Genomic DNA, 12,173 nt, shown 5'->3' with positions numbered 1-12,173 from the left:
ATGCATCTTGGAGAGCTTAATTTTGCAAGAAAGTATGCTCTTGCCGTGAGACCTAGAAGCGAAAATACCACGGACGAGGTCATAAAGAAGAAAATTAATCCAATGGAAAGCAGACTTGGATTGCCGGTAATCGTTTTTGTTATGATTACTTGTAATCGCAATTACTTGGAATCATGATTACAGTAGTAATCAAAATTTTTGAAAGTTGTAATCATGATTACAAGTAATTTATTACTGTAATCGATTATTGTAATTACGATTACAGCTGTAGTCAAAGCTGTATAATCTAGATTACAGCTGTATTCAAAGTTGTAATCCGATTGGAAGTAATTTATTACTGTAATTATTTGCTGTAATCAAGATTACAGTTGTAATCAAAATTATGTTATCTTGTAAGCATGACTGCAAGTAATTGATTACTGTAATCGAAAAATTTTATCGATTGCATTTTTGCCTAACTCTGTCTCATGTTATACGCAATGGATATATGTATATTTATGTGATTAAGTATCTACCACCTTAAATTAAAAATTATATGTAATATATTTATTTTCAAATCAACTTTTTCACTTTGCTTATGGGCATAACTTTTGACTTTTATTAAAGTATTTGCTAACCATTTTCAATGGTGGTAGGTACGAAGAAAATGAAAAAATAATTTTTATACTTAATACTTTTAACACGTTCACGCCGGGGTGACCCACCGGTGGGCCATGCTAGATTGTCTCATCTTGGCAGCGAACCGGAGTAAAAACTGGTAACAATAAATTTCATTTTTTAGTTTTTTTCAGGGAATAATAAAAATTTATAACTACCAATTGTTTTTAACGGATGCAATTTTTATATTGAATTGCTTCTTCGCCGTGATAAATTTCCTTACAGTGAATTGTTAGTGTTGAGAATAGGTTAACTCCTCCCGTCATCTTACCGATTCTAACGAAGATTCAGCCCCCATTTTCAATGATGATATAAACTCCTCCATTAATAATATCTCTAACGCCATTACCTATGCTTATATTGAAGCTACGGAACTCAAACCCATCAACCTCAACAACTATAAACTACCTCATAACATCAAAAAACTTATTAAGGATAAAAATGAACTGAGAAAAAGATTCCAGAGAAACTTCAATCCGCAACTTAAACGTCAACTTAATAAATTAAACAAAATTATAAAAGAAAAATGTAATCAACATAGAAACAGCCTATGGAATGAGAAACTCGAAAGTCTGAACAATAGTGATAATTCAATTTGGAAAATGACCAAGTCTCTTAAGAGATCACCTCTGAACAAAATGCCTTTAAAAGGGTCAAACGGCCCAGTATATACCTCTGATGATAAAGTTAGCATTTTCGCCAACATGGAGACCCAATTCAGCAACAATACTGAAAATACCTGCCCCATAAACGATAAAATTATAAATGACTACTACAATAATATTATAAATCAAGACAACCATATTGAGAACAACATCGAACAGACATCAGAAGACGAGGTCACCTGCATCATTAAAACCCTCGCAAATAAGAAAGCTCCTGGGCACGATAATATTACGAACATCATGATAAAAAATCTCCCTCGAAATAAAATATTCCAAATTGTTAATATTTATAATGCCTCCATTAAAAACCTATATTTTCCCGAGGAATGGAAGAAATCAGACATCATTCTATTCGCCAAGCCCGGTAAAACAGCCTTTAATCCTGAAAACTACAGGCCTATTAGTCTACTCCCTATGTTATCAAAAATCTTTGAAAAAATTATTCAACGAAGACTCAATGATTATATTCACCTACTCCCAAACCAACAATATGGCTTTAGGAAGCACCTATCAACTACCAAGCAGCTTATAAACATCCTCGAATACATCAGTAATGCTAAATTTAAACACGAAACCGCCCTTATGCTTATGCTCGACGTTGCCAAGGCCTTCGACCGAGTATGGCATAAGGGACTTATCGTAAAATTACATAAAATGAATATTTCATTAGACCTTATTACTTTAACTCTTTCCTTACTGATAGAAAGTTCAGAATTAAAATCGATAGCTCGTTCTCAGCTTATAAAAACATTAATGCCGGTGTGCCCCAAGGTAGTATCCTCGGGCCACTACTATATATCTTATACACAGCTGAGTTCCCTATTAATAACGATAATCCAAACGAATTCACAGCCCTATATGCCGACGATACAGCAATTATCACGAAATTTATGAGTCATTTACAAGCCTTCAAATACATGCAAAAGAAGATCTACAATATCGAAAAATGGTGCTCACAATGGAAGATAAAACTACACCCGGATAAGTGCCAAATGATTATTTTCAATAGTAAAAAGAAAGGTAGAACTATTCCTGATATAGTCCTATACAAGCAGATCATTAAACCCACAAGGAGTGAAAAATATCTAGGAGTCACCATCACCTCTAATTTAAGTTGGAAACAACACATAAATAAAATTATTAAAAAAGCGAATGGTGCCTATTGGGCCCTCAACTCCATATTAAACTCGAAGTCATCTTTAGACTCAAAATGCAAGCGCACTGTCTATCTAATGGCAATTAGGCCAATTCTAACTTATGCCTGCCCCGCCATTAACACTCTAAGTGATCATTTAAAAAATAAACTCTCTATGGCAGAAGGGAAGATTATAAGAAGACTCGTCGGCGCCCCTAAATGCATTATCAATAATAGTATAAAAAGGGATCTTAAAATTGATGACATCAACGTCTATATAAAAAATTTAAAGAAAAATTTCTACGATGAAGCAAAAACCTGTACCACCAGCAATTTTAACTCACTCCTAGATATTGAATTAATTGACGACAACACTAAATTTAGCCCAATCACTGCCTTTTTCCTTAGGGATATGATGTTGCCCTAGCACACGAAATACACTCTCGATTTTTGGTGCTAAGCACCCCCTCTTCCCCCTATCTCCATTCCACCTCACCACTCCTCATCATCGATTTATTACTACAGATGAATCGGTTAATGCCGCTTCGCGGCACCGCACCGAGATTTATATGATTTCTACCATTCTTACTCCTCCCGAATATTATCTAATATTGAAATAGTTCTTCTACCAGTATTTTCACTTTTCCCGGCGTGAACGTGTTAAAGTCTAGTTGCTTGATATACATCACGCTAGAGGTAGGCAAAACTGCTTCGAACTATCCTTTTTATGATAAGCGTACTTCGGAGTATGCAACGGGCCTAAATGTAATTCGGCTACGCATTACAGCTACTGAGAGATACAACAGTTTATTTCGGATGACGTGGATTTCGTTTTATAGATAAGAGTAGGCGTTACTTTTGACCGCCCCTGAGAACTGAGCTTAAAATGATGGCAGAAAATACTGAGGCTGTTTCTCGAGTATGTAGCTTTAATTTTTATTAATGATATCCCCAGAGACCCGAGTATTCTGACTGCACTTTACGCTGACGATACAGCCATTGTCACACAAAGCAAGTATATCAGCGATATCAATAGGAATATTATTTATCTCCTCGCCGTCATTGACTACTTCCAAAATTGGAAACTTGCCCTTAATATCGACAAATGTTGAGAATGCCTCGATCCCCTCTAGCGGACAAATACAGAAACATTCAATTACGAACTTTTTCTCCACGAGCGTGGTATAGCTTAGAATTTGTCATGCAACGTACAACTCTTTTCATCTGTATATAGCTTTCCCTTTTTTATCATGCTTAACTATTAAATTTAATTCTTAAACGTTTTGTGCGAAGTATTTTTCAGCCTAAGTGTATTAGTTATCTACAGCCCAAGACCTTTGGAAGAGAATACTAGGTGAAGGCAACAAGAAGCCGAAACAAGGTAAGATTCCTTGTTGATATATATTGAATCATTAGAAGTCTTTGTTTAGTAATCGTTATATGGCATCCCCTGCTGGGACGTAGTTAACTTTTTTAATTTGAACACTTATTCAATTTAACTGAAAAATATAAATTAGCACTAAATTGAAAAAATAAACAATGGAGGAACGAATAACAATTTTAAAGAAAAAAAGAGGTTTGCTTAGATCGTCTGTTACTAAAGCACTGAATGTATTAGAAAATGAACTTAAAACAGAAGTGTCAGATATCAGTGTTTTAGAAGAGTGTTTGCATTTTCTTCTAGACAAAAATGAATCACTTGAATCGATTAACAAAGAATTAGAAGTTTTGTTTACACCAGATGAGTTTGAAGACGAATTTTCGAAATCAGAAGAGTACAGTGAAAAAGTTGTTCGTTGTAAATTCCGCGCTACCAAGAAAATTCAGGAATTAAACGAAAACATGTCGAATGAAAAATCTAAAAATAAGAAATCCTTAGGACTTGATGAGTCTGCAAATTATAAAAGTGAACAAAAAGAAAGTATTCGAATTAAACTCCCCAAATTAAGCATTCCCAAATTTTACGGCGAGTTTAAACAATGGCTGACATTTTGGAACAGTTTTGAGTCGGCCATTCATAACAATGACACTCTCGATAAAATTGATAAGTTTAATTACTTAAAAGCTCATTTGGGTGGAACTGCCCTGAATACAATAGAAGGTTTTTCTATTTCTGAAGAAACATATGACACGGCAGTCAAATTATTAAAAGAAAGATTTGCCCGAACAGATATTCTTATTAACGCCCACATGAATCATATCATAAATATGCAACCATTAAAGAACTCACGAGATGTAATTTCTTTCCGAAAATTTTATGATAACATAAATACCCAAATAAGAAGTTTAGAATCCTTAGGATTAGTCTGTAAAAATTACGGAAATGTTTTATGCCCCATTCTCATTAAAATTTTACCGCCTGATTTAGTCTTAGAATTTAACAGACGTGAAAGTGAAACTGAATCAGATATAAAAGAACTTTTGAGCTTTCTCTCCAAGGAGTTAAATTCTAGAGAACGATCTGCAATAATGAATCATGCGGATGACCTTCGACCCCGCCGTTTCTCTGAATCATTTTCTACCAGCCGTAAGCAAAATATTCCCGATACTCGATTCAAATATAATAAATCAGAAAATAAAAATAAATTCATTTCCGCTTCAGAATTAATCTCTTCTGAAATAAATGAAAACATGAATAAAAAATTATGCGGTTTTTGCGACTCCTCAAAGCATGAGAGTTCCGTATGTGAATATGCTAATAATTTATCCGTTGAAGAGAAAAAAGATATTTTGTTAAAGAAGGGGATTTGTTTTAAATGTTTAGAAAATAAAGGCCATATTGCACGCTTTTGCCGTTTTAAGGTTGTGTGCAGTAGATGCCAAGGTAAACATCAAACTGTCTTGAGCTTTTCTAAATTTGACCATGATATTAAAGATAAAAATAGTCCTAATTCTGAAGATAATGTACTAACGAATCAAACATCATCTGAAACTGTATATTTGCAAACATTGATTGTTCGTATACACAATAAAGGTAAAGTACACTTTATCCGGGGAATTTATGATTCAGGCAGTCAAAAAAGTTACATTAGTAAATTTGTAGCTGAAAGAATGGGATTAGAAAAATTGGGTGTGGAAGAAATTACTCATGGACTTTTTGGAGGATCTCAATCAACAGAATTGCATAATCGATTCGCTTTGCAGTTAAGTAGTATCGATAGAAAATATAGTTGTGAGTTAGTTGCTATGGATCAAAAGAAAATCTGTACGAATATTCCCAGGGCTAATAATTTTGAGTTGCTAAAAGATCTAGAGTCAAAGGGTATATTTTTGAGTGATATTTCCCCAAAAAGTAAGGAATGTTTACATGAAAGGAATTTGAACGAAATACATTTACTATTGGGGGCCGACGTTGCAAGAAAGCTTATAACAGATCGTATAGAACATCTCTCTTGTGGATTAGTGGCAGTAAAGACCAATCTAGGGTGGACTGTAATGGGAAAGTCAACCAATCATGATAAATTTGATAGTTCGCTTTTGGTTCTATCCCTTCATGTTAATGATGCAAAAATCACAGATTTATGGGATTTAGATACATTGGGAATTGTTGATCCTTGTGAAAAACGATCTAGAGAAGAATTACAGGATCTTGCCCTAAAACACTTTAAAGAAACTGTAACGATGGATCATGACGGGAGGTATAAAGTTTGCCTTCCATGGTTAGATGGACACATACCTCTTGCCGATAATAAATCCTTGACAGAAAAAAGATTAAAGAACACGATAAGATCTTTAAAATCAATTGACAAACTTAAAGATTATGAAAGGGTTTTTGATGAATGGGAATCTGAAGGGATTATTGAGAGAGTTGGCGAACCTGAAGCCTCTTCAACATTGAATGTTAGTTATTTACCACATAGGGCTGTATTTAAAGAACAATCTACTACGAAATGTAGACCCGTTTTTGACGGCTCAGCTCGCACTCGAAACTCTGTTTCCATTAATGACTGTATTGAAAAAGGCCCTAATTTAATTGAATTAATTCCCTCAGTTTTGAATCGCTTTAGGGTTGGAAAAATAGGAGTCATCGCTGATATTCGGAAAGCATTTTTGCAAATTTCATTAGATGAGCGGGACAGAGACTATTTGCGTTTCATATGGTGGAAAGAAGGAGATCATAGAAAAGAGATCATTTATCGTCATTGCAGGGTTGTTTTTGGGATAAACTGTAGCCCGTTTCTTTTAGCTGCAACTCTAGACCATCACTTAGAACAAGCCCCTGCGCATCTTAAAGATCTAGCCACCAAACTTAAGAACTCGATGTATGTGGACAACTGCGTCACCAGTGTCGATTCTCCTCAAGAACTGGACTATTTTCGAAATGAATCTTGTAAACTACTCGCATCAGCCAAATTTGATCTTAGAGGTTGGTGTAACAACAGCTATTCCACTAGCATTGCTGAAAAAGACGAATTTCCATTTGAAACTTTGAATATAAAAAAAGTACCTGTGCTAGGATTGCTATGGAATACAGAAGAAGATACTTTAACTTGTGATTTAAGAAAATTGGAATTTAGGGATGAACCTGTAACGAAAAGAAGTATTCTCTCATTAGCTCACAAGCTTTTTGATCCAATTGGATTTACTGCACCATTAACCTTGATTCCGAAGATAATTTTACAAGAGTGCTGGAAAATCAAAGTTTCATGGGACTGTAAGTTGCCTGATAATATTGTTAAAGAGTTTCATAAGTGGAAAAATCAACTTTTTGAACTGCAAAACGTGAAAATACCTCGAAGATTGAGTGAGTTCATACTCCATTCAGGAAGTTTATCTTTGCATGTTTTCTGCGATGCTTGCAAAAAATCCTATGCCACCTGTGTTTTCCTTAGAGTTAAAGTTGAGAGCGATGTAACCTGCCAGTTAGTCCAGGCTCGATCCCGAGTAGCTCCGTTAAAGAACATAACTATCCCTCGTCTAGAGCTTTTGGCATGTTGCATTGGAGCAAGGTTAGCAGAATCCATCAAAAAGGATCTGAAACTCGAAGATGTAGAAACTCACTACTGGACCGACTCCATGGATACCTTATATTGGATTAGAACTGACGTACCATGGGGTACATTTGTGGAAAATAGAGTCAGAGAAATCCGAAGATTATCTTGCCCGAATTCATGGAAATTTGTTCCTGGAAATAAAAACATCGCTGACTTACCATCACGTGGTTGCTCAGCAAAAACTCTTCTGCAGTCTGAATGGTGGAATGGTCCTGATTTTCTAAAAGAACCTGAAGAAAAGTGGCCGAAGAGCGAAATATTTCCAAATATCGATACAATCAATGCAGAAAAAAGAAAGACTATAGTTACTGCTACTAACGTAAAGGAGAGTGAAAAATTTTACAACAAGTACTCATCTTATTTGAAATTGTTGAGAGTAACCGGATGGATTTTTCGATTCACTGAAAATTCAAAGAAAAGAGAAAATGACAGAACCACTGGAGAACTCAACAATAAAGAATTGAAAAATGCTGAGAAAATAATTCTGAAATGTGTCCAAAAGGATGCTTTTGCCATCGATGGAAATAAGAGACTGAATTCTTGGAAAACAATTATTGATGATGAAGGACTGATCAGAATTAAAACTAAGGTATTTATGAGAGAAGATGATTTTAATTTCCGTCTTCCAATAGTTCTTCCCTCAGATTATCCTGTGGTTAAAAACCTGATTTATTGGAAACATAAGATATTAGGACATTGTGGAATTCAATTACTGATGTCCACATTACGTGAGGATTTTTGGATCTTGAAAAGTCGAAAAACTATAAGAAATGCCATAAAATCTTGTGTCATCTGCAAACGTTTTCATTCTAAACCTCCCAATGTACCAGATGGTCTTTTGCCAGCAGATAGAGTGAAGGATGCAGCTATCTTTGAAATTGTAGGTGCTGACCTGGCTGGTCCCCTCATTCTGAAAGATGGTCAAAAAACTTGGATCTTGATGGTGACTTGTGCTATATTTCGGGCTGTTCACTTAGAACTCTTATCATCCCTCTCTACTGAAAACTTAATTTTGGGACTTCGAAGATTTATCTCACGAAGGGGAAGACCGTCAGTTGTCTACACAGATAATGGAACTAATTTTGTTGGAACACAGAACCTTCTAAAAAGCATTGATTGGGAAAAGCTAAAGACTGAATCCAATCTGTCATCAATTACCTGGAATTTCATTCCCCCGTCTGCCCCTTGGTATGGGGGATTTTGGGAACGTTTAATTGGCATGATGAAGAAAATCCTAAGAAAGGTTCTGGGTAGAACATCATTGAATTACGAGGAAATGGTAACAGTTCTCTGTGACTGTGAAAGTGTAATGAATTCACGCCCCCTGACTTATGTGTCCGATGATGCGGAGGAGCTATCACCAATAACACCAATGATGTTCCTTCAAGAAATAAGACAGGTGGGTGTTGCAGATTTCGATATTTTAGATCAAGAAAAATTCAAAAAACGACTTGCATACAGAAATGAAATCTGTCAAAATCTTCGAAAGAGATTCAGAACGGAATATCTTGGTCAACTTCGAGAAACTTCTTCAAAGACCAAAACTTCAGAAGCTCTGCAAGTTGGGGACATTGTGATAATTTGGAATGACAATGTAAGCAGAATTCAGTGGCCTCTCGGGCGTATTTTAAAGATTTTGCCAAGTAAAGATGGACATGCCCGAACTGCTAAGTTGCAAACCAAATCCGGAATCATAATCCGTCCTTTGAAAAAACTTTGTCCTCTTGAAGTCAACAGAACAACTGAAGAAAAATTGACGGAACAACTAAAGAAGCAAGCTCCACCTCATTGTGCGCCTCTGCAAACTCGTGCTGGAAGGCAAGTGCGTGTTCCTGATCGATTTGAACCCTGATGCTGTGACTTTTCCTTTTTTTTTGAGTTCAGTTAGTCACTCTACTGAACTCAAGGAGGGGAGTGTTGAGAATGCCTCGATCCCCTCTAGCGGACAAATACAGAAACATTCAATTACGAACTTTTTCTCCACGAGCGTGGTATAGCTTAGAATTTGTCATGCAACGTACAACTCTTTTCATCTGTATATAGCTTTCCCTTTTTTATCATGCTTAACTATTAAATTTAATTCTTAAACGTTTTGTGCGAAGTATTTTTCAGCCTAAGTGTATTAGTTATCTACAGCCCAAGACCTTTGGAAGAGAATACTAGGTGAAGGCAACAAGAAGCCGAAACAAGGTAAGATTCCTTGTTGATATATATTGAATCATTAGAAGTCTTTGTTTAGTATTCGTTATAACAAAACTCAGGCGGTGCTATTCACCAGAAAAAGGAGCTACAAGAAGGATGTTATCATTGATAACAACTTCTCTCTCAAATGGGAAACGAAGGCCACGTACTTAGGTGTCATTGTGGATAAAACCCTGACATTCAAATATCATTTTAGAAATGTTAAAAACAAATTCACAGCAGCAAAATGTGCACTTTATCCTATTCTAAAAAAGAACTCCCTCAGCACTAATAACGGAATTTTAATTTTTAAAATGCTTCGCACTTCCCTATTAACATATGCAGCACCCACCTTCGAGGGGGGGGGGCTGCAAAGACAAATCTTAATCTCTTACAAAGTGCTTATAACCAAACCCTCCGCAATATCACAAATTCACCCTGGTATTTCAGAAACAAAAATACCCATAATGACACCTGTACGCCTAGCTTCCTTGACTTATACAAAAATAGATCTCTTAAGTATTTCCTTAAGAGCACTGGACACTCCAACCCCCTTATATGGTCCTCCTCTAACTACGACCCAGATGACCCTAATTGCAGGAGACGGCATAAGGCCATTCTCCATTACTATAAAAATCTTCAAGACATCGTTTGAGTCGTATTGCTGATGTTTCGGATGATATACCCACACCTGGTCAAGATTTTTAAATCGTAAAAACTCTGAAAGAATATTTATTTGCGAATGTAAAAGAAAAAGCAAGTTTGTAAATAATAGTAAGTACTGAGAGAATTATTGCTGAAATTTGTGTCGAAAAGCAAGTCATGATTACATTAATTTTTTTAATAGTTTATCTCGTAAGCGTCAATTTTTGAAAAATAGTTTTACATTCTTTTTTACCGATTTCAAGTATTATCGTTTGGTACATTTTGTAACGCTAGTCCGAAAAAGAACGTAAAATCTTGGTTCTGTTATATATATTTCTGGCTCAGTGAAATGAAATAATAATTTTTAGTTCAGAGCTGTTAAATTCATGATTTATATTGCCAATTATATTGTATTACCAACATCAATAACAAAAAGTATAAACTATTTGTTAAGGGAATAATAATGCCATTTATAATGACCTGATAATTGCTATACGAATCTTGATGATTAAATAAGAGTGTGCAAGATTAATGGTAATGAATTGAAACGAAAATTGAGCACCTGTTAAAAAAATGAGATAAACTACTTCATTATTTTTTGTGATAGGGGTGTCTATACGAAAAAACTGAAAGTTTTTATTTTGTAAGAGAAGACAAACTAATAATACACCATTTTAGAAGTTCCACTCTGCATTAAAATAATAGAGAATAAAAATTACAATGACATATCTTCGATTATCCTCAGGGATGTTTTCCAGACCGTCGCATATAACCCAATGTGCAGCTCTAGTGCGACGCAAATAAAGTACCTACCTACCGTTAAAAAAAAAATTTCTCCTCTGCCAATTAAGGCAATCATTCTAAAATATTGTATGTAATAGCAGAAACTTTTATTATGGATTCACGTTTAATTTTTTTGAATACGCATACGCATCACAACGATCTAATATGCCATCTGGAGAAAAACCGGTTCCATGTCTTTATTCTCCCCCTTCCTTCTCTACCTCTACTCAGTTGTAAAATAGTATACTAAGATATTTTCTCCTTCCATTATTTTTTCTTACTTAACTGTCAAAAATATTTTTTTTAAATCTTCTTACGAAGCTTTCCTTAAGAACTATGTTTAATGTAGCTTTGTGTTTCGCATAGTTTCCTTTAACAATTTCGAATCCGCTAGAAAATCCAGACAGAAACTAACGTACTTCCTTTCCCTTTGACTACATACACGCTAATGGTGCTAACAAGAGAAGTTCTGTCATAGATGGAGTTTGGACCATTTTGAGCAGCCTGCAGAGAAACAGATGGTGTGTGTTATCGGTCCTCTTTGAACTATGCGAGTGTGAAGTGCTTGACTTCGTGTACAGGTGTTAGAATTCCAAAACGGGGGAGCCACTCCCTGCAGAGGATGAAAATCGGGATGATACCTTCGAATCATTCCCACGGATGTTTTCCAAACCGTCACTAATAAGGGTCGTTCACACTGGTTGCGATTCACTTACCTCCGATTATCGTCGTGAGAAAAGGAGAATCTGATGCATTTCTTGGGAAAGAATATAATTCACTAATCAGACTCTCCTTTTCTCTCAACGGTGATCGGAAGTATACGTGAATAGCAAGCAATGATAATGGCGTTATAGTCCATTGTGCAGCTGGAGTGTGACGTAAATATAGTTTTACTACTATTTAAATATTACAAGCTCTTTTTGATTGTTTTTCATTTAATTTAAAAATGCCGAGATTTTTACTGAAAGTTCTAAAAGTGTTTTATTTGCAATGTTTCAAAATTAAATCATAAGCTTGTCTTATTTACTCACTTGTTTATAAGGGCCATTCTCATTTTATGCTGTTGACGCACTTCCGATGACCGTTGAGGGAGAATGAAAATCCTGTTGCTGC

At 35.4% G+C, this 12,173-nt stretch overlaps 1 protein-coding gene across 1 annotated transcript; it reads left to right on the top strand.

The window, feature by feature from the left end:
- On the top strand, nt 1–9,303 carry LOC147802454 (uncharacterized). Its single transcript, XM_087152703.1, has 4 exons — nt 1–126; nt 906–1,940; nt 4,024–5,139; nt 5,260–9,303. Exons 1-4 carry the CDS (start codon nt 1–3, stop codon nt 9,301–9,303), a joined length of 6,321 nt encoding a protein of 2,106 aa, XP_087008829.1.
- The last annotated feature ends 2,870 nt before the right edge of the window (nt 9,304–12,173 follow it).

The sequence above is a fragment of the Parasteatoda tepidariorum genome, chromosome 10, assembly GCF_982258835.1.
Source record: "Parasteatoda tepidariorum strain Cologne lab strain chromosome 10, Ptep-v5.0, whole genome shotgun sequence".
Classification (NCBI taxonomy): domain Eukaryota; kingdom Metazoa; phylum Arthropoda; class Arachnida; order Araneae; family Theridiidae; genus Parasteatoda; species Parasteatoda tepidariorum.
This window is presented reverse-complemented; position numbering and strand designations above follow the sequence as displayed.